Source organism: Kogia breviceps, chromosome 6 (genome assembly GCF_026419965.1).
Source record: "Kogia breviceps isolate mKogBre1 chromosome 6, mKogBre1 haplotype 1, whole genome shotgun sequence".
Taxonomy (NCBI): Eukaryota; Metazoa; Chordata; class Mammalia; order Artiodactyla; family Physeteridae; genus Kogia; species Kogia breviceps.
Window position 1 is genome coordinate 27556081 of NC_081315.1, and position 23630 is coordinate 27579710.

A 23630-nucleotide genomic window follows, 5' to 3' on the forward strand; every position below is an offset into this window, starting at 1 on the left:
TGGGAGAGGCCACAACAGTGAGAGGCCCGCGTACCGCAAAAAAAAAAAAAAAAACCTCACTCTGGCAGAGTAGAGAAAGTTCAGAAACGGCAGGAGTCGTTGGAAGGGTTATGGATTGGTGCGGGGCAGCAGGAATGGAGCCCAGCGCGTCCGTGTGAAGGGAGACTTTTAGAGACAAACTTAGAGAGACGTTGGATGTTAGAGTATAGGGTGAATGAGGGGAAGGAAAACACAGGAGGCGTGAGGGTGGAGGAAGATGCTGAATTCAGTTGTGGTCCTGTCGAGCTAGGTTGTGGTGAACCATTCAGTAATACACCCAGCAGGAAACTGGGTGCAGCGCTTGGCAGCTTCAGTGGCCTTGGACCTGGTGTTTACCATCCAACTCCTGCAGCTCTCCAGTCCTTTGACTGTCTCCACGGTGAAACAGGCTGGTCCTCCCCCAGTGTGGGACCCGTCCATTTTCAGCCATTGCTCCTGAAGTGTTATCTCCCGTTGTTGTCTTGTCTGTGTTTCCCTTTCTCCTTCTGACACCACCTTCTATTCTTCACTGCTTACTCTTTTCTAGTAAGTGTCCTTAGCTTACTTACAATCAACGGATCCTACTGTTCTCAGCCCCTCACACCCTCACTTCTTTCCTTGCCAAGTGTGAATTTCAGTCATTCATTAAAGTCACTCTTTTTGGGGCTTCCCTGGTGGCGCAGCGGTTGGGAGTCCGCCTGCCGATGCAGGGGACACGGGTTGGTGCCCCGGTCCGGGAGGATCCCGCATGCCGCGGAGCGGCTGGGCCCGTGAACCATGGCCGCTGGGCCTGTGCGTCCAGAGCCTGTGCTCCGCAATGGGAGAGGCCACAACAGTGAGAGGCCCGTGTACGGGGGGAAAAAAAAAAAAAAAAAAAGATAGAACAGTGCCTGGTGCAGAGTAAGCCCTCAATAAATATCAGCTGTTATTCTTTAAAAAAAAAAAAAAAAAAGTCACTCTTTTCAGTCCACTCAACTCCATTGCCCTTCCTTCCCTTTACTGTACTTGTCTGCACAGCTCCAGCTTAAGTAAGATTCACCTCCGCCTTCTCTCTTTCTAGAGAAATGTATTCTACCGTGTTCACTGGGATCACTTCCGGTTCCTGACCGCTGGCTTCAAATCCCATTAATCCCAACCACAAATCACGTTCCACTGTCTGAGTGCCTTCATTCTGCTAGTTGATGGATATTTCATATTTTCCTCCTTCTCTAAGCCTCTGGCACTGCCTCCCTGTCCTGATGAAATAGAGGTAATTCGAAGAGCTCATCCACTGCCATGCATACCTGCTCCATCATCAGTGCCCAGTACCCCGTCCATACCCACCCTGCTGTCCCCGTCACTGTGGGAACTGTCTGTGTTCCTGACTGAGGCCAGCCTCTCTGTCTAGCTGTTTCCATTCCCTCTTTACCTCCTCTCTCTCCTGGTTTAGGATGTCACTTCTTTCTTTCTTGCTTTTTGACACCAGCTTTTCCCATTCTGCTAGATGAATCCCATCAGTGTACAAAACTGATTGTTAATTTCATCCATCTTTTAAAAAAAACACCACCACCATCACCAGTGAAAAAACCCTGCCTTGACCAGTCTTCTCTTTCGTCTACTGCCCATTTTTCTTTTCCTATAAACAGTAGAAATTCTTCTTCTTCTTCTTTTTTTTTTCCCTCGCACCATTGGGTCTTCATTGCTGTGCGCGGCCTTGGCTACTCTCTGTTGCGGTGTGCGGGCTTCTCATCGCGGTGGCTTCTCTTGTTGCGGAGCACGGGCTCTAGGATGCACGGGCTCAGTAGTTGTGGCTCATGGGCTCTAGAGTGCAGGCTCAGTAGTTGTGGTGCGTGGGCTTAATTGCTCCGCAACACGTGGGATCTTCCCGGACCAGGGATCGAACCCGTGTCCCCTGCATCAGCAGGTGGATTCAAAACCACTGCGCCACCAGGGAAGCCCCAAAAATTCTTCAAAAAGCTCTTATATTCAGGTCTCCCATTTCCTTCCTCTTGTGCTCCTTTGCGTCCTCTTCAATCAGGCCCTTGCCTCCACCTCTCCACTGGGTTTTTCTGTTGTTGTTGTTAAGGCCATCATGATCTTGTTGTGCTACCGCCAGTGGTCAGTTCTCAGTCCTCTGGTTCTTTCCTGGCAGCAGCATTGGACGTGGCCAGTCGCCCTCTCCTCTGCGATACACTTGCTGCACGTGGCCCAGTAATGTCACACCTGCCTGCTTTTTCTCCCACTCCATTGGCTTTTCATCTTTTTTGGACTCCTTTTCCAGTTCCTCGTTTCCCAGACCTCTTGATGTTGGAATTCTCTGGAGGTCAGTCTTCAGATCCCTTCTCTGCAGCCCTAATGATCTTGTCCAGCCTCAGGACTTTCCATGCTTTCCATGTGTTGGTAACTCCCCAGCTTTATTATCTGTACCTGAAGCTCTTCCCTGAACTCCAGGTTTTTATATCCAGCTGCCGACTCGGTTGCTTCTGGGATGTGTGATAGGCATTTTGAGTAGTGCAGAGGTTGGAGAGACTGAATGAGTTTTGTAAAATTTCCAAGAATTCTTGGGGGAAAGAAGATACACTCTCTTTATGGACCCAACATTTTATATGGGTATATTAATTCAATCTTATCATATAAATACTACCATGTAAATCTTTTTCAAAAAGTAATGCATGCTCATTGTAAGTCTTGTTCTAAAGCTCTTTGGTTAATTTGGAAAATATCTTTATGTGTGTATCTCCTTGAGTCTTTGGGCTCATGTGACTGTAATTAAGTTGAATTACAGACTTCTGTTGTCTTTGCTTTATTTCCTGATTTCTAAACAGGGGAACATCTATTCAGGTTTGATGTTACCATCAGCCCCCCCAGGTTTGATGTTTCTGGGGGCTCTTAGTTCCCTGCCACCCCCCACTGTCAGTATGTTGCTGTTGGTCTCCCACTTTTGGAGCAGATTCTGGAGAGAAGGGGAGTATACTCTCTCAGAGGTCTCCACCCTGATTCTGGGGTTTTGAAGGCATTTATTCAGTGAAAAGTTGAAATGAGATAGGCTCTTCTTTTGTCTATTTCCCTGATTCCTGGCCAAGCCGACTATTGGGGTTTATAAGTAATTTGTTCCTTGTTTATTAGATATGAATTCCGTGAGGGTAGGAGCTTCATGTTAGTTCCTACAATGCTTTATATGTGGTGGGCATTCACCAAATTTGTACTGGATTAAATGAAATGGAATTGTTGCTTAGCAGTGACAGGACTGGGATTAGATTCAATCAAGCGATGGTTAGTGAACTGTCCTTTTCTTCCACACACACTGCAGCGCAGTGAGCTCCAGTATTTGTATTCTGCTGAAAGAAAAGAAATTTAACGCATTTTGGAGCATGTGGGTATTGCAGATGGGTTTCTGATGGGGTTTGTACAGAATTCCTACTGCGGACCTTCATATATAGCAGTTTCACCATTGATTGCATATGTTCCATGTAAAGTTTTTTTGTCTTCTTTCCTGGTATCAGTCTTTGCTAGTTTTTATTCCTCGTGTTGGAAAAACAGTCAGGTAACATTTTGACAAAGGCAGTACTTCCATAAACTGCAAAATGGAGCCTGGCCTTGCGTTTGATCTGTGTACATGTAAATCAAGAGCTTTCACTTAATTGTTACATGAATTCAGATCAGGTTTGATTGCATGTAACAGAAAAACTCAAAATAAGATGGCTTAAACAGTGCAGAAGTTTAATTTCTTCTCTTTTTTTTTTTTGTGGTACGCGGGCCTCTCACTGTTGTGGCCTCTCCCGTTGCGGAGCACAGGCTCCGGACGCACAGGCTCAGTGGCCATGGCTTACGGGCCTAACTGCTCCGTGGCATGTGGGATCTTCCCGGACCGGGGCACGAACCCGTGTCCCCTGCATCGGCAGGCGGATTCTCAACCACTGCGCCACCAGGGAAGCCCTAATTTCTTCTCTTTGTTAGGAAGTCTACAGGGGATCCGGTCATCGTTGGTATGCTGCTTGGTGTCAGACACTGCCCCCTCTTGTGCATGGTTTACCTTCCTGGTCACCTTAGGTCCAAGATGCTGCCTCCCATTTATTATGTAGCATTGTCTGTTGTGGTAGGAATGCTTTCCAGAGGAAGTGCACACTACTTTTGCTCGTATGCCATTGGCCTGAGTGCAGCTAGGTATGGTTATACCTAGCTGCAAGGAAGCTGGGTAGTGCTGAGGCAAGGAAGTGTCTGGAAACAGAAGAGAGCAATCTGTGTGCTGTTCTAATACTTGGGGAATCTCTTAGGAAGAATGAAGGGGGGAAGAGCTGGGTGGGCTGATTTCCAACTAGCCGTTACTGCTTTGATTCTCAATGGGTAGGAGGATGTGTGGTTCATATTCCTTCCCTCGGTTCACTGAAAGGTTACTTTGACTATCTTGGTTGAGAGGTAGCATTCAGGAATACATGTGCCAAGAATACAAAGTGGAAAGATAATCCAGAGAATGGGAGAAAATACTTGCAAATGATATATCCGATAAGGGACTTGTATCCAGAATATATAAAGAACTCAAAACTCAATAATAAAAAGACAAATAATCCAATTAAAAATGGGCAAAAGTTCTGAATTAGACATTTCCTCAAGAAAATATACAGGTGGTTGTAAGCACATTAAAAAGACACCTGGGCTTCCCTGGTGGCACAGTGGTTGAGAATCCGCCTGCCGATGCAGGGGACACAGGTTCGTGCCCCGGTCTGGGAAGATCCCACATGCCGCTGAGCGGCTGGGCCCGTGAGCCATGGCCGCTGAGCCTGTGCGTCCAGAGCCTGTGCTCCGCAACGGGAGAGGCCACAACAGTGAGAGGCCCGCAAAAAAAAAAAAAAAAAAAAAGGACACCTAACATCATTAGCCATTAGGGAAATACAAATCTAAACCACAGTGAGGTATTACCCACTAGGATGACTATAATTGAAAAGCCAGATAATAACAAGTATTGGTGAGGATGTGGAGAAATTGGAACTCTTACATACTGATGGTGGAAATTTGAAGTGGTGTAGCTGTTTTTTTTTTTTTTTTTGGTGTAGCTGTTTTGAAACACACTTGTCAGTTCTTCAAAAAGTTAAATATAAAGTTACATGACCTAGCAAATTCTGCTCCTAGTGATGTGAACAAGAGAAATGAAAACCCATGTCTGCCTAAAGACTTGCACAGGACTGTTCATAGAAGTATTATTCATAATAGCCAAAAAGTAGAAACAACACAACTATCCATCAACTGATGAATACATAGGTAAATGTGCATGGCCATATGATGAAGTATGATTTGACAGTAAACATAAGTGAAGAGCTGATACATGCTATGTTTCATTTTGAGGCAAATTACTCTCAGAGCCTGAGATTGTCTATGCCAGTATTTTATTTAACACAGGTTCACTGTGGGAATTATAATAATTTCACAAGCCAGTAGCATGTAGGATGAATAATGTCTCAATGTATACTGTCTCTAATAGCATACGTAACGTCTCTTAATAAGCTAATAAAGAAATAACATACTCTAAACCAATAATAGATTAATTACACTGTTGTTCCAGGCAAGGGAAGATGAAGTGAACAAATTTAGTTGAGGCGTACCTTTTTACCAGTTGGCTCTTGGGAGGAGACAGCATGACCCATTGAGGGCAGAAGTGGAAAGTCCCCGGTTGCTAGGGAACGAAGGGGCCAGTGTGGATGGGAAAGGTCTCCTTTGCGGGGCTGCTGCATGGCTTTTGCCACTGCTGGTAGGAGTCACCTTCAGCACAGCAGGAGCTAACGCCCCACGGTCTTCAGAGAGCTATTTAGATCAACAGAGGGTAGCCTTGCCCAGACCGAACACACTCGAGTAGACCTTACAAACTCTGTGTATTCAGAGTCCAAATCCCCCCTCTCCACGGTTGCTTCTTCACGTGTTCTTATTGATAAGGCTCCAGCAGCGCCCTTCACTAGCTGAGTTAGGGAGTGATCTCTTCAACCTCAGATGTGGATGCTGACCTCCTGACTCACAAGTTCACTTTTATTACTGAAGCAATAACTTTGCTCTTGAAAACAACTTCACTCTTTTTATTTTTATAAAATGCTTTTTTCTTACGAAAGCTGAAATTTATCAAAATCTTTTCAAAAAAGTTTTACAGCAAGACACAGTTATTTCATGTTGAATATGGATGCATTTTAAAACATAGGATATGATTGTCAGTGGCTAAGCCCTGGAAACGTCCAGTCTGGTAAAAAGTGAATAAAGCAAAAAACAAAACAAAGCAGGAAATGATAAGGAGGGCTTGGTGGAATTCAGAGAAGATCCCAAGGCAGCTGGGTGCAGAGTCCTTCTGGTACCCCAAAACTGCGTTCACCTGTCGGTGGGTGTCAAGCCAATAGATAAAACCAAGCCAAAGATCAGGAGAAGGAAGGATTTATTACCTGCAGCAAGTAAGGAGAGTACCAGGGATCTTTCCCAAAGCCGTGTCTCTCCCAACTTCACTGTTTTTTTTTTTTTGTGTGTGTGGTACGCGGGCCTCTCACTGTTGTAGCTAATGCTACAAACGTAACTGGTGGTGGAGAGGCTAAAAGAAAAAGACAGCCTTTATTATCAGTATTCAAGGACTTGACACCAGGGACCAAGAATAAAACCAGTTAGGACCTAGTGCAATAGTAACACAATATTGAATATCAAAGGCAATCAAACATTCACCTCATCATGAGAATTTAGGGTAGAGTTCCCTGCTGGCTTGAGTGGACCAAAAAAGCTTTGTGGATGAAGCAGAGCTCCAGCTGGGCCTTGTAAGATTGACAGAATTTGAACTGGGGAAGGGGAGGAACAGTAAAAATAATCTCCAATAACAATAATTGCAACAGCATTTACCATAAAGCAGCACTCTTACTCAAGCATCATTTTATTTAAACCTCACAACCACCTCATGGTCCTCATTTTACAGGTGAGGACATGGGGCTTACAGAGGTTAAAACATTTGCCCAAGCTCAGTCAGCAAGCAGGACTTGAATCCATGCAACTTGCGGAGCACAGGCTCCGGACGCGCAAGCTCAGCGGCCGTGGCTCACGGGCCCAGCTGCTCCGCGGCACGTGGGATCCTCCCGGACCGGGGCACGAACCTGCGTCCCCTGCATCGGCAGGCGGACTCTCAACCACTGTGCCACCAGGGAAGCCCCCCAACTTCACTTTTAAAAACAACTTTATTTTTCTCATAAACAAGTAGATTTGAAATTATATCAAACCACTACAACATGCTACAAAATGGATGAACCTTGAAAGCAGTTTGCTGAGTGAAACCAGCCAGTCACAAAAGACTACATATTGTATGATTCCATTTATATGAAACATCCAGAATGTTCTACACAGGCAAATCTGTGTAGACGGAAAGTAGATTAGTGGTTCCCCAGGGCTGAGGGTTTGGAGGCAAATGAAGAATAATGGCTAATGGGTATGGTTTTTTTTAGGGTGTGATGAAAATGTTCTAAAATTGATTTTGGAGATGGTTGTACAGCTCTGTGACTATGTTAAAAGCCATTGAACTGTACACTCTAGGTAAATTTTATGGTGAATTATATCTCAATAAAGCCTAAAAAAAGAACACTGCTGCAGGTAAAGGAATACGTACCATAACTAAAATCAGGCTTTTAAATAACTATAAACATTCACTACTTCACACCAGTCACACTTCAAATACCATTTCACATTTGAAATGGTCATGTCTCTGGTTTTAGGTTGGAGAAGAGCATTTTGTGTAGTTATTTTCCCCATGGCAAGCTGTAGTTTGTCAGGAGATACAGCGTTCCTCCCTGAAGGGTGAAATATCCCCTGCTCCAACAATTTTGTTATATAACTTGCTTTTCCATTTCACTGGCATGCCTGCCACATGCTACACTGTGCTGTGACCCTCACACACTTGCTTGGTAAATAATTACCATTCTGTGAAGTTCTCCCCCACATCACAGCCAGGCACCACTTAAAGAAAATGCTTCCCGGGCTTCCCTGGTGGCGCAGTGGTTGAGAGTCTGCCTGCCGATGCAGGGGACACGGGTTCGTGCCCCGGTCCGGGAAGATCCCGCATGTCGCGGAGCGGCTGGGCCCTTGAGCCATGGCCGCTGAGCCTGCGCGTCCGGAGCCTGTGCTCCGCAATGGGAGAGGCCACAGCAGTAAGAGGCCCGCGTACCGCAAAAAAAAAAAAAAAGAAAATGCTTCCCATTTTGCTTTCATTAATTTGACATTTCAAATACTATATTTGGTTTGATGTTGCCTAGGTCCTAGTACATTGCACTTGAAAGGATGTTGGCAAGATACTTATTTTTATAATTCACCCATTTGTATTTTCATGATGATGATGGAAAGATGAAATCACCTATGTATCTGAAGCAGTATGCATTTTAGCCTGCATTTATACCAGAGACTTGATTTAGCATCTGTGTGCATGGTAATGTACTCTTTATCACTTTAAAAGAGTGAATTAAGAGCATACTGCTTCCAGAAGCCCATGCAATTGGACTGAATAATAATGAGAATGTTTCTGTAGCACATTAGCTGGAGTAATATTTGTAAGTATTTTATAGTGCATGCCATTCAGGCAACTAAACAACCATTGACTGTGTTTGACGCTGAGGATGGGAGAGTAAACCAGAGACTAAAAGGCCTGACCTTAAGGGAACTCACAGACTGGGAGTGTTTGCAAACAAATAACAGTTTAGAGGTCTGTCTAAGGTGCTTAGGGAGCTGAGGAGCAACAGGGAATCGGGCTGGCTGGGAAAGGTTACACTAGAAAAATTGATCGTTAAATTTAATCTTGAAGATTTGGTCACAGTTTGGAGACTCGGAGGAAAAAAGGCCCAAAGCAAAAGGAACCATAGAAATCTTGGGAAAACATGTTAAGGTAATCCTTGAAGTCTGAGGTTTTCAACAGTGAGTTATTTTATGTCTGGGGACATTTGGATTGTCACAGTTGGGATGGGGAGGGCAGCAGGGGTGCAAGCTGTTGCTACTACTGTCTAGTGGATGGAGGCCAGCAGTGCTGCTAAATGTCCAGCCCTGGACAGCCCTCCCCAAGAAAGCACCGTCTGATCCAACCTGTCAGTAGGTTTGCTGTTGAGAAGCCCTGTTTTAAAGCATTTGAAAAGACAACTCCAAGAGTTTGTGGAATTGAATGGAATTGTACTGTTTTCTTTTATGTGTTTACAGGAATGTATTTATGGGTGTACATTTCAGTAAAAAAAGTGTAATAGCATAATTCGTTGTAGTGCAGGGAATGAATAAAGCCACAATGCAAAGGGCTCTCTCTGTCTGGTGTTATCCTTTCAGGCATGGTGCATTATTCAAGAATTCTGCTAAGATTCCAGGGTAGAGAGAAGAGGAAAGGAAGTCATTTTAAAAGAATTTAGGTGGAATTGGTAGAAAACGGAGTGGGCAGAATTAGAAATAGCATTTCTTGTATATAGCCTTCTGTGTTTTTCATAGAATGTAAGATTTTTACCCTAAGGATGGTATTGTTGATAGTGGCATACTGAAAGCCACATTTTATATTGGTTCCAGTATTTAAATGGAAATCTGAATTGACATTCATATGAATTTATTCATGAAAATGCATGCTGAAGAACATTGAAGTTTGGATAATCAAAAAGTTTTTAGCTTTTGTAAAGTCATGATGAACAGTTGTATACAAGGGTTTGTGTGGACACACGTTTTCACTTCTCTTGGATAAATACCTCTGAGTGGGATTGCTGTGTGTGTGTGTGTGTGTGTGTGTGTGTGTGTGTGTCCGTCCTTTAAGAAAATTGACAATTGTCCCAAGTAGTTTAATCCTCTTACCAGCGATGTATGAGAGTTCCAGCTGCTCCACCCTGTAACCAACCTTTGATGATGTTAGTGTTTTTCATTTAAGCTAATCATGACTAATGATGTTGATTGAGTGCTGTTCCATATGCTATCTGGCCAATTATATTTCTAACACTGTGAACTGTCTATTAAAGTCTTTTGCTCATTTAAAATATATTGTTGGTCTTTTTGTTATTGAATTGTAGGAATTAAGTTTTCTGGATACTAATCCTTCATCAGCTGTATTAATTATGAATATGTTAATTGTGAGTATTTTCTCTGATCTGTGGTTTGCCTCTTCATTTTCTTAACAGTGCTTTGATGAGAAGAACATTCTAATTTTGATGAAGTTGAATTTATCAGTTTAAAAAAATTTTATTGGTAGAACTTTTTGTTCTGAGAAATCTTTACCTATCCCAAGGTTGCAAAAAACATTTTCCCATGTTTCCTTCCTCCCTCCCTCCCTCCCTCCCGGGGGGCTCCTTGGTTGTGGCATACATGTGGGATCTAGTTCCCTGGCCGGGGATCGAACCCTGGGCCCCCTGCATTGGGAGCACAGAGTCTTAACCACTGTGCCACCAGGAAAGTCCCCGCATGTTTTCTTTTTAAAAGCTTTATAATCGGTCTATGACTTGTGAAGATTTTTGGGTAGTGTGTGGTGTGATTTGTGGAGATTGTGTGTTATTTATCTTTTCCTATACAGATAACCAGTATTTCTAGCACCATTTGTTGAAAAGGTCTTTCCTGTCATTGGATTGTTTTGGCACCTTTGTCATAAAATGCTTGTCTGTGTATTTGCAGGTCTAATTCTAGCTTATTCTGTTCCATTGGTTTATTTTTCCTTTTGCCAATTCCACACTATCATTAATACTGTAGCTTTATAGTAGGTCTTGAAGCCAGGTGGTATGATTCCTCTGTTTTTTTTCAAAATGGTTTTGGCCATTCTAGATCCTTTGCATTTCCATATAAATTTTACAGTCAGTTTATTTGTATTATTTTAAGTATTCTGGATACTAATCCTTCACCAGGATCCTTCATCAAAAAACCTGCAGGCTGATATTTTCAATATGGAGTTTTAATAATTCATGAGTCTGAGCTTCTGTTTAGTCTTGAATTTCAGCATTGTTTTATACTTTTCAATGTAGGGTCATGGATAACTTTTGTTAAATTTCCCTAAGTATTTTGTGTTTCTGGGTGCTATTTTAAAATGTATTATGTTTTTCATTTCATTTTCCAGTATACTGTTAGTATATAAAAATGCAGTTCATTTTTGTCCTACTCTATTGCTGAGTTGATTTATTGCTTGTAATTTAAGATTTTTTTTTTTATTGTACACAGTGGTATCATGTGTGAATAAAGACAACTTGCTTTCTTTCCAATCTGAATGCCTTTTATTTCTTCTACTTGTCTTTTTGTACTGCCAAGACCTCCAATAGTAATATGTTGAATGGAAGTGGTGATATTGGGCATCTTGCCTTATTCTCCATCTTAAGGGGAAAAGCATTTATTATTCACTGTAAAGTATGATGTTAGCTGAAGATTTGTTTGTAGGTGCCTTTTATATTGAGGAAGTTTTTGTCTCTTCCTAGTTTTAATCATAAGTAGATGTTGACTTTTGAAAAAAAAGACTTGTCAGCATCTATTGAAATGATGATTAAATATTTTTCTCATATCTGTAATGGGTGAATTGCATTGAATTTTCTAAGTTAAACTAACCTTGCTTCTCTGAGATAAACTCTACTTGGTAGTGATGTATTAACTTCATTGGTTATTGCTGTATTTTTTTTTGCTAATATTTTGTTGAGGGTATTTGTATTTGTGACAGATATGTGTATGTTGTGCTCTTTTTTTGTAATGTCTTTGTCTGATTTTGATATCAGGGTTATGGTGGCTTCAGAGAGTTGAGAAGTTTTCCATCTGGCCCTGTTATTTCAAAGTGTCTGTGTGGTTTCTTCCTTAGGTGTTTGGGAGAATTTACCTGTGAAGCCATCTTGGTCTAGTGGGTTTTTTTGTGGGAAGTTAAAAATTACAGACTCAATTTATTTAGTATGTAAAGTGATATCCAGATTTGCTAGTTTTGTGTGTTAGTTTTGATAAATTGGTTTTCAAGGAATTTGTTTATTTACTCTAAGCTTTTGACTTTATTGGAATAAATTTCTTCATAATACCTCTTATTTTCAAAGAGGATCTGTAGTGGTATCTCTTTTTTAATGCTTGTTACTGAAGTTTTTCATATTTTTCTCAATAAATCTTGCCTAGAACTTTATCAGTTTTACTAATTTTTTCAGATGACCCATATTGTCCATATTATATTTCATTGTTTTTTGCTTTTATTTTTATTTCCTTTAGATTTTGGTTTTCTTTTAAACATTTCTTAAGATGGAAGCATTGATTTTCCATTTTATTTTGAATGTAGACATATAAATCCATAGATTTCCTTCTAAAACAGGTTTAGCTTGCATCCCACAAATTTTGATGTGTAGTGTTTTCATTGTAATTCAGCTCCAGAAAATTAAAAAAAAAATTTATGTGATTAGGACATAGGTGTTGAATTTTTACTCAGATGTTATCTAGAAAGAGGATTTATTGATTGATTGATTGATTGGCTGCATTGGGTTTTCGTTGCTGCGCGTTGGTTTTTCTCTAGTTGTGGCGAGCTGGGGCTATTCTTTGTTGCCGTGCACGGGCCTCTCATTGCGGTGGCTTCTCTTGTTGCGGACCGCAGGCTGTAGGCACGCGGGCTTCAGTAGTTGTGGCTCGTGGGCTCTAGAGCGCAGGCTCAGTAGTTGCGGCGCACGGGCTTAGTTGCTCCTTGGCATGTGGGATCTTGCCGAACCAGGACTCGAACCCATGTCCTCTGCGTTTGCAGGCAGATTCTTAACCACTGCACCACCAGGGAAGCCCGATTTGCAATCTTTAAAACATCTTTCTAGGGACTTACCTGGTGACACAGTGGTTAAGAATCCGCCTGCATACGCAGAGGACACGGGTTCGAGCCCGGGTTCGAGCCCTGGTTCGGCAAGATCCACATGCCAAGGAGCAACTAAGCCCGTGCGCCACAACTACTGACCCTGTGCTCTAGAGCCCACGAGCCACAACTACTGAAGCCCACGCGCCTACAGCCTGCGGTCCACAACAAGAAAAGCCACCGCAATGAGAGGCCCGTGCACGGCAACGAAGAGTAGCCCCCTCTCGCCACAACTAGAGGAAAACCAACGTGCAGCAATGAAAACCCAATGCAGCCAAAAATAAATAAAATAAAATAAATTTATAAAAAAAATTCCAAATGGATGGGGAATTTCTATGTGCAATATTATTATTGTTTTTCTACTTTAATTCTCTTTTGGTTAGATAACATACTCTGTATCTTATCAGTGAGTTGGAGTTTACTAGACTTGTTTCATTGTCCCAAATGTGGTCTATTTAGTAAATGACCCATGTGCACATGAGAGCAATGATTTTTCTGCTGTTGTAGTGTTCTTGAAATGTCGGTCACATCAAGCTGGTTGCTGTTCAGATCTTCTATATTGTTTTGATTTTTGATATTGTTCTATCAGTGACTAAACTAGGGATGTTAAAATCTCTAACTTTGATGAAGATGTGCCTGTTTTCCTTTGATTTTGTAATTTTTGTTTCCTATATTGATTATTTGAGATCTTTTGCTTTTTTGTGTCTGCACGTTTATCATTATGTCTTCTTGAAGTGACCCTTTTATCATTATGAAATGTCTCTCTGTTTCTGGTAATAATCTTTGTCTCAAAATCTACCTTGTGATATTAATATAGCCACACTAAAAAAAGAAAAAATATATAGCCATGCTAGCTTTCTTATGCTCAGTGTTTACTTGGCATATACTTTTTTTTACTTTTTATTTTATATTGAAGTATAGTTGATTAACAGTGCTGTGTTAGTTTCAGGTGTACATATTTTTTTTCCATCCTTTTTCTTTTAACTCTTTGTGTCTTTCTGTTTCAACTTTGCTTTTCATAAACAGCATATAATTGAGTCCTGCTCTTAAAAAATCCAGTGTATTATCCTTTGCATTTTAATCAGGGTTTTAGTTAATGTGTATATAGTATAGTTGTGGATATGTATGGGTTTAAGCCTACCATCTTGGTTTTGTTTTCTATTTGTTCTATTTGCTCTTTGTTCCCCTCTTCCTCCTTTGCTGCCTTCTTTTGAATGAATTGAGTCTTTTTTAGTGTTCTATTTTATCTCCTCTATGATTTATCTCCTCTGTATGATTTTTAGTTGTGCCTCTTTGTATGTGCATTTTTTAGTAGTTGTCCTACAGAGTATAAGGTGCATTTTAAAATTACCATATTTTTACCTTTTCATAAACAGTATAAACTTACAACAGTAGACTTCCAATTACCACTCTTTTGCCCTCTGTGCCCTTGTTTTATAGACTTTAATTCTACATATACTCTGAGCTCAACAATACGTTACTAGTTTTACTGTATGAAATTAATAATCAGTATTCTTTTAAAAAATTTAATGTTTTACTTACATATATATGGGGGTGTGTGTGTGTGGTTTCATCTTTTATTTTTAAAATATTTATTTATTTATTTATTTTGGCTGCGCCTGGTCTTAGTTGCGGCATGCAGTATCTTTTTTCCTTAGTTGCAGCATGTGGGCTCTTAGTTGCGGCCTGTGGACTCTTAGCTGTGGCATGCATGTGGGATCTAGTTCCCAGACCAGGGATCGAACCTGGGCCGCCTGCATTGGGAACACAGAGTCTTACCCACTGGACCACCAGGGAAGTCCCTCATGTCTTTTAATATCAAATATTTATCCATTCTGATTTTCTTCATTCTTTTCTGCAGAACTAAGTTTCTATCCTGTGCTATTTCCCTTAAGTTCCTTAGGCTAATTTAATTTGAGCATTTCTTGTAATGCAGATCTGCTGGAGAATTCTTTCATGTTTTGTCTACCTGAAAATATCTTTATTTTACCTTCATTTTTGATGGATGTAGGACTCTGGATTGATAGGTGCGGTTTTTTTTTTTGTTTTTTTTTGTTTTTTTTTTTTGCGCGGTACGCGGGCTTCTCACTGTTGTGATCTCTCCTGTTGTGGAGCACAGGCTCCGGACGCGCAGGCTCAGTGGCCATGGCTCACGGGCCCAGCCGCTCTGCGGCATGTGGGATCTTCCCAGACTGGGGCACAAACCCATGTCCCCTGCATCAGCAGGCAGACTCTCAACCACTGCGCCACCAGGGAAGCCCAGTAGGGTTTTTTTTCCCCCCAGCACTTCTAAGAAGTCATTTCTATTCTCTTAAGGTTCCATTTTTTTTTTTCTCATGACAGGTCATCTATCTTTCTTACTGTTCTCTTGTATGTCTTCTCTTTCTTTTGCTGCTTGCAAGATTTTCTTTTTGTGAGGTGCCTAAATGGGGTTTTCTTTGTTTTATCTTGCTTGGGGTTCATTTAAGTTCTTGGATATGGGAGTTGATGATTCTTCTCAGTTTCAGAAAATTTTAGCCATTATTGCCTCATATGCTTCTTTTGCCCCCTTTTCTCTTTCTTCACGTTCTGGAACTCTAAATGCGTTATGTTAGATCATTTGATACTGGTTTCAGTTACACCTGCAAGATTTTAATTTACAGAGGTGGCTGAGTGACGGCATGTAGAGGGTAATGCCATTGGAAGAGAATTTTATTCCTTACACTTTCCAAGGGAAGAGGGCACACCATGCCACATAGGGCCACGTGGGGATACACCAGGTTTTGGTCAGGAGTCAGGAAGGAGTGAGGGGAAATCCTGGACTAGAGCTTTTACTGGGGTTTCTGTAAGGCATAGAAGGGGAGAAAGCATAGGATTAGCTACTCTGAGTAATATCGGTGAGCTCTAGGCTGTAGCCGTGGTTTTTCAGTTGTCTGGTATCTGGCCTGGGGGTGATTTTAGGGCAGGGGAAATAATGGCTGGACGTGTGAGTTAGATAAAGGGGGCAGTTGGGGATATAGACTTGGGTTTGGTTGCTTTGCACGTAGAAGGTGTGTTCCTGAACTCTTCATCACTGTTATTTTTCATTTCTTGCATATCCATTTGTGTCTTTTTAATAGTTTCCATCTCTTTGCTGAAATTCCCATCAGTTCAGGTGTGTCGGCCGCCTTTTGCCATGGATCCTTTAACATATTTACTGTTGTTTTGAGGTTTCAGTTCCCCTCCCCCAGCCATACCTGGGCGATTTCTGGGTCTGGTTCTCTTGACTACTTCCTCTCTTGATGTCGGGTTACATTTCTTTGCTTCTTTGCATGCCTTGTAATTTTCTGGTTGAATACCAGGGATTGTAAGAGAGCAGTAGAGACTAAGGTAAGTAATAGTCACGTCTGGTAAGGAACATGCCCATTTTTCCATCAGGCTGCTAATGCGTAGGTAGGGCTGTCAGGTCAGTTGGCGGTTGCGCTGAGATTCGGCATTGTTGTTACTTCAGTTAGATTCTGTTAGTCACGGGCTCCCTGTGATTTGAGGATGCTATGAGCCCTGTCTGGAAGCTCTCCCGTCCTGCCCCTCAGTCTTAGCAGACACACGTCTTTCAGCTCTGCTCTCAGGCTGCCCCAAACACCTGGGGAAACACTGTGGGAAGGAGTGCGAGGGTGGGTTCACAGTCGCTTCGTGTCCGTGTCTTCTAAGGATTTAAACCATCACACCAGCTCATACTCTACCTTTAACCTGAGGCTCTACCTTTAACCTGAGGCTCTACCTTTGCTCAAATCCTGTTTTCCTCATCTCTGATGGCTTCCTCTTTGTCCTGCTGCTTCACAAAGGATGCCAACAGCTGTATGTGCGCACGTGCCTTCTCTCCAAGAAAGGACTTGTTACTTTCTGCATTTTAGTTAACTAGGGTTTTTTTTTTTGCATTTTCAGTTCTGCACTTTACCTACTTGCTGCACCGTGCGGCATGTGGGATCTTAGTTCCCCGACCAGGGATGCACCCCACGTCCCTGCATTGGAAGCATGGAGTCTTAACCACTGGACCACCAGGGAAGTCCCATCAGATGGTTATTTAAAATAAAGCAAAACAAAACTGTGATTTTATAAGTTCTCCGTCTTGTTCATGTTCTTAAGGTGAGAATGATGTTGTCTTAACAACTTCTGTGCAGCTGTTCTCTAATGATTAATGGGTTGAATTCACTTTTACTGGAGAAAACAATCCTACTTGTGACTATATCATTACTTACTTGCTGTATGTGAAGCACCTTTTCAGTGGACAGAAGAAAGAAGTTGTTATAAAGTCTTCCCCCTTAGTAAAATCAGGTAACATACTTTACTTATCTCAGGAAAAAAATGTATGTATTTAAAAAATTTTCCAGCAACCCTTATGAGAAGCTAGTTATGACTGCTACATTTCTAAAACTTTTAAAAGTGTTTTGCTTGGCTTTGGCACTTTTCCCTTAGAGTGTAATTTAGTGCAGGACTTGTAATGTGCTGGGTTTTTTTTTTTTTTTTTCCCCTCTGCCTTTTCAACATTCCTCTTAGAAAAGCATTAGAATATTCCCGATTTGTTACCATCATAAATTTTGGTAGCTGCTTCTTATTTTTTCTCTTAATTTCTCCATTTACAATAATATCAATTGACATCTCATAAATGTCTTGTGAAGGTTTCTCTCTGCTCTTGTATATTTTCTTAATGTACGGGCTCGTTGATCTGCCATGTAGAATCTAAGGAAAATGCACGTCTTCCACATGCTTTGAGAGCACTATAAAAAATGCAGTTGAAAGAGAATTAATAGATATGGGGTCAAACATAGAATACAGATAGATACTAGTTTCCTAAAACTGTTTCTCACGCATCTGCCTTGGGTAGTGTCTGATGCGTAATAGTCCGTACTGTTTCGAATGAATGAATGAAACGGGTTTGAGGTGCTGATTTAAGAATAAGAACCTGTTTAACCTGTTTCTTCAGATTTCAGTTCTCAACCTTGTTCTCTACAGATAATAATTCTGGTTTTAAGTAAGGACAGACTATCCCAGCCAGGTGCTCTCTTTTGTCTGGTCCACTTTTCCTTCGTGAAGTTTATCCCATTGCCTTTGCATGCCAGGAATCCGCTTTGCCTTGCCATGCACGCAGGATTATCCAGAGCTTCGCACAGTGTGTGATACACAGCCCGTACCCAGTGTTAGTTTGGTCTGGATGATTATTTGATGAAGGAAGAAGAGGAGGCGCTGTCCTCAGCTGGACCCGTGTAACGCATTGCAGCAGTATCTGCTCCAAGAACCCCAAATTAAAACGTTCTCAATCCTGGTTCTAGCTTCTGGGGAGTTGCTAATGTTTTCCCCTTAGCTTCTCCGTGAAACAAAGAAGAGATAATTGCTATTTATTTCTTTATGTAAATGTGAATAATCCAGCACATTGTTGTAAAATTTTCTGTTCTTCACTAGCCTCGTGTTCACCGTGTTGTTCTATACGTCCATTAAATCTTATTAATAAAACATGTCTTTGTTTCAAAAACTAGAGGATTTTTATGGTTTAAGGATGAGATGCTATTAATACTGTAGTTTAAAGTGTGTCCTTAAGTCTCAGTTTGGCTTAGTGATTTCCTAGCAATTGCTTATTAAAAAAGGGGAAGAAACTTGAGAAATTTAAAATGGTTGAAACGTGTTTTAGTGCGCGATGTTTTATTTAGAGGTAGGGGCTTATAGAGGATGGCTGTGGGTAGCGTGTGTGGTACGATGGGGCCCAGCTTTCTGTAATACTGGTGACTGATCCCTTTAAGTAACACGTGGCAAGTGTGAAGTGTTCCGAGAAATCACTACAGTGTGATGAATTAATTCTCCAAACTGGAATTGTTGTGAGTTACCGTGTTATTATTTGTCAAAATGGGAACAGAAATAGAATTCTTTCCTTGTAGGGCATAGATTTCTACTGCATCTCTTATCTTGCAGCAGGTTGGTTGGTTTGTTCTCTGCCGTATCCCTCAAAGGGCTAGGGGGCTCAAGTCTGAGGCTTCACGCCTCGGAGGAAAGGAGTAGAATAATGCTTTCGTTTTTATGCCACATTGGCTTTCTATCCAGTTGTAATATGGCTGTTTCATCTGAAGCCTGGCAATTGCCTTTGTCCTTACTTTACTCTCCGTAATGCTAGTTCATGACTCTTCATCATTCAACACTTTTGTCTTCCAAGTTATCAGAACCGGTCATTATTTCTCTTATCTGCTGCTCTGTGTACAACTTAGTTGAGAGTATCCAACCAGGGACTTCCCTGGCGGTCCAGTGGTAAAGAATCCACCTTCCAATGCAGGGGATGTGGGTTCGATCCCTGGTTGGGGAACTAAGATCTTATGTACTGTGGGGCAGCTAAGCCAGCACGCCACAACTATCGAGCTCGCGCGCCTCGACTAGGGAGAGAAAACCCGCACGCCCCAACCTGAGAGAAACCTGTGTGCCTCAATGAAGATTCCGCGTGCCACAACTAAGACCCGACGCAGCCCCCCCCCAAAAAAAAAAAAAATTAGGAAAATAAATAAATAAAATAAATGAATATTGAAAGAAAAGAATATCCAACCATATACTGATAGTAAATATTATCTCCCCTCGAGTATGAGTGGAAAACCTTAGGGGGAAAACAAAAAGAAACTAGAAAGCACGGGAAATGTCATCAGGTTCGGTGTCCGATTTTGAGTATTGTAAGTATAGTAAGTCCTTATTTGCTACAGTTGTTTTTGGCTCTCACCGAATCCCTTAACTAGTTATTGACGTTATATTGTAAATGATCTGTCTTTTATTCTTTATTCTTGGAGTGACAGCTTTCTGACTCATTATTTTGTTGCCCATAGTATGGAGTAGCACCTCCTGACTATTTCTCAGGTCCACTCGTTTGTTTTTCCTTCATTTCGGTCACTCTGTCTTCTCCCCTGAGTTCTTCTAACAACTCTTTGCACCCACCCCTCTTCCGTCTGTTTTCCGCCCAGCAGCAGCCAGTGTTCATGTACACCTTTAATCTGATCATCTAACCCCCTACTAACAACTTTCAGTGACATTTAGGATAGGCAAACCCTTAGCATGGCCAAGGAGGCCCTTTGTGGCGGGACCCCGGGCTGCATCTCCAGCTTTCCACCATGTTGCTGGTCCAGCTGGTTTGTAGGACCCGTGATGAGGCTGATCTCAGCTCCAGGAAAGTGCACTCTTTCTTCCTAGGTGCCTCTTTGGTCTAGGGGGCGACTCTGGCCCTATTGCTCCTGCATGCCTCATTTATCCTTAAAGCCTCAGGTTAAATGTCGCTTCCCCAGGGATGCCTAACTTCCAGGGTTGGGCCAGGCTTTCCTTTTCGAACTCCACAGCACCACGAGATCCTGAAGTCGCCCAGAGAGACTGGCAGCGGACTTAGCTCACCGACAAGTCTCCTAGACCAAAGGGATTTAGCATATTTGAAACGGAAAGCTTTTACACGTTGGACACGCATCTCCTGATGCCCTGCTCGCTTCCTCTTTTCCTTCTAGGTAGCTGGTTTCACTCATTTACACTTACCTGACGCCCCGGCAGCGCTCTGGGTCCTTGTAACTAATTGATTATTTGCAGTTTGTTCACCTTTTGCTTTCTCTGCTAGATAGCCGGCCCTTTGTGGGCTGTATGCTCAGCCCAGTGCCTAGCAGGTAGTGAGATAGTTAATCATTCCTGACCCTCTGGTACAAGACCTAAAGCACAACAGATAATATTTCAATGGTTGTTGAACTGAATGTTTGGTAAACCCCGTGTTTGTATTCCCGTGACAGACTTTGCCATTTTTAGCCTGGGGTCCCGTTTTTCTCTGCTGGTCTTGCCATTCCTGGATTAGAAAAGCTGTTAACTTTCTGTTATATATTTGCTGTAGCCTCTTACTGTCCATTTTATACTTCAGTTCACTTAGTTACATATTAAGTGTTTGAATCCAATCCATTCCATATATACCTTTGGGAGAGGTCTTTAGCTATTTTTTCTCCTTTACAAGAATGGAGCAGTCATGCAGACCTGAGACCCCTGTGTGTAAATATTGTTTTATCACTTAACCGATGTAAAGAAAAACACGCCTGCCATCTGAAGTTTTCCCTCACAATTTTAATTAACTCCCCTGAGCCCAGTGTGCGTTACTAAGAATAAGGGCCAAAATCTTCACGTCCCATTCGAGGCACTTCTTAAAACAGCCTGGTTTTCTGGGCATCTTGCCTCGATTCTTGCTCCAGAAGGATGCTGTGCATAGAAGAGCAAAAGGAGGTGGAATCTTGGTTGTGAGCTCCGTAGTGCCAAGGTGATGGCAAAGCCGGGCCAACGCTGAAATGTTTCGGGTAGACGGTAAAGAGCCATTTTGCTGTTCAGGAGTGGGGTTGGGGGATTACAAGTGGTTTTTTCCCCCACAAAATTCATAGTCTGGAGAAAATGGTTGAACACAAGAGACTATCAGTTGCAGCTACAGTTACTTGGTAGTGAACTTGAAGCACATAACTTCTCGGGCTTTGTGACCATCACGTGGGGAGAAAGCCTAACGCCTGCGGGTGTGAGCATTGGGGGCGTCGCATATTTGTATTTGGCGTGATGCTTTTGGAGTACTGCATGCTTTATAGTACTTTATAAAAATTGTAGCGATTATTGAATTGCACTTGATTCTTGCTGCTTGCTTTACTTGTAAGCGATTACCCAGTGCTTGAAAATGAGGTGAAGTACTGTTACAGGAGTGTTAACTTTCAAAAGTATATTCAGTATCAAAGGAGAATGAACGTTTACTTTCCATTTCAACCATCTGTTTTCATTTCCAGTTGTCTATGGTTTGGAGTATTTTACCTTTTCATTCCTTGCCAGAAAGGTTCATTTTTAATGCTTTTGATCAAATATACAAAATTTGTTTCATTGGAGAAACCACCACAGTTTAAGAGGAATTATTAATGGCTTTTCTACCTAGGACTCCTCCCCAATATGAAGAGTTTTCTGGAAGACTCTCTAAATGTCCAAAGAAACTGAACTGAGAAAGATTGGCATTTGGCCCTGAGGACCAACCCAGAGCTCTAAGAAAATACAGAGGAAACACCCTAAACAGTTAACAGTGCTGTCTTCTTGGAAGTGGAATTGGGATGGGGTGAAAGATGATTTTCTGCTTTCACTGTGCCCATGCCTGGGTAACAATAAACATGTATCTCTTTTATAAAGAAAATTTAATCATTACTACCACCCCACACCTATTAGAATGGCTACTTTCAAAAAAAAAAAAAGAGAGAGAAAGAGAAAATTACAAGTGTTGGTGAAGATATGGAGAAATTGGAACCCTGTGCATTGTTAGTGGGAATGAACAACATTAAAAAAAAAATTGCATTTGACCCCTCTTGTGAGACAAAACTCTTTCTCCCTACTCACAGAACACTTCTGTACTCAGAATGATGTGGGTTTCTCTGCACTAAGCAATTCTCCTATTCTCTGTGGAGACCAAGTGTCCTATGATTGAACTCAGTTTTGACACTAAGTAGAGTTCATGAAGACCCAACAGATCAAGGGCTCAAGACTGCCCCCTACCGCTTCAGAAGCCAGTCCCAAGTCCAGGTTGTCAGCTGTGCTTTTGGTTATAAATCAGGCATTCCCATGACCCTGTCCTTGAGTTTGATAATTTGCTAGAATGCCTCACAGAACACTGGAAAACAGTTTACTTACTGTTGCTGATTTATTACAAAGGATATTTTAATGGAAACAGACGAAGAGATTCATGAAGAGATGTATAGGGCAAAGTATGGAGGAAGGGGCTTGGAGCTCCCATGTCTTCTCTAGGTGCTCTCCCTCCACCATCTTCATGGACTCACCAGCCTGCAAGCTCTCTGAACCCCAGGGATTTTTATGGAGGCTTCATTGTGCAGGAATGATTGATTAAATCGTTGGCCATTAGTGTTTGAAGTCAATTTCCAACCCTACCCCACTCCTGGGAGGTGTATGGGTGGGGTGGAGCTGAAAGTTCTAATCCTCTAATCACATGGTTGGTTCCCTGGGCAACCGGCCCTCATCCTGAGACTTTCCAGGAGCCCCCCAGTCCCGTCAGCTCATTAGTATACAAAATGACACATCATTGCAGAGATTCTAAGGGTTTTAGGAGCTGTGTGCCGGGAAATAGGGTCAGAGACCAGACATATATTTATTATGCCATGCTGGACAACTCCACTTGTGAGTATATACCCCAAAGAACTGGAAGCAGGGTCTCAAGGAGATATTTGTACACCTGTGTTGATAGCAGCATTGTTTACAGTAGCCATGTGGAAAGAAGCCACATGTCCATTGATGGACGAATGGATAAGCAAAATGTGCTCTGTACATACAATGGAATTCTGTTCAGCCTTAAAAAGGAAGGAAATTCTGACACACGCTATAGCATGGATGAAAATGGAGGATACTTTACTAAGTGAAATAAGCAAGCCACAAAAAAGGCAAATACTGTATGAGTCCACTTCTAAGAGTTACCTAGAATAATCAAATTCACAGAGACAGAAGGAAGAAGGGTGGTTGTCAGGGGCTGTGAGGAGGGGAAATGGGGACTTTTTCATGGGTACAGAGTTTTACTTTTACAAGATGAAGAGTTCTGGAGACTGGACTCAACACTGCTCAACTGTGGAGTTAAAAATGGTGAAGATGGTATATTTTATGTTCTGTGTGTTTTATCACAATTGAAAATTGAAAAGAAACAATACCACAATGCAAAATTAGAAAGTAGAAAAGGAGGTTTGTTTTTAGCAGCCAAGGGGTAACCTGATCTGTTCCTGGTGTCTTGCAGGCCTGGAGTTTCTTTGACCATGCAGGCGTTTTCAGAAGAGGAGAGGAAGCAGTGGTTGGAAGCTCTGGGTGGAAAAGAAGCTGTAAGAATAACCAA

The 23630-nt window shown here is 42.0% G+C and overlaps 1 protein-coding gene across 20 annotated transcripts in view; it reads left to right on the forward strand.

Moving 5' to 3' along the window:
* The window catches only part of ARHGAP10 (Rho GTPase activating protein 10), a 329300-nt gene that overhangs the window by 136003 nt on the left and 169667 nt on the right, over window positions 1-23630 (forward strand). For all 20 annotated transcript variants that reach the window (XR_010840991.1, XR_010840990.1, XR_010840993.1 and 17 more), the window contains one exon: window positions 23535-23616. Coding sequence is in view for 16 of the 20 variants with exons in the window: in XM_067035620.1 (XP_066891721.1) it covers window positions 23535-23616 (82 nt within the window). In the remaining 4 variants the exon portion in view is untranslated. The remainder of the gene's footprint in view (window positions 1-23534; window positions 23617-23630) is intronic.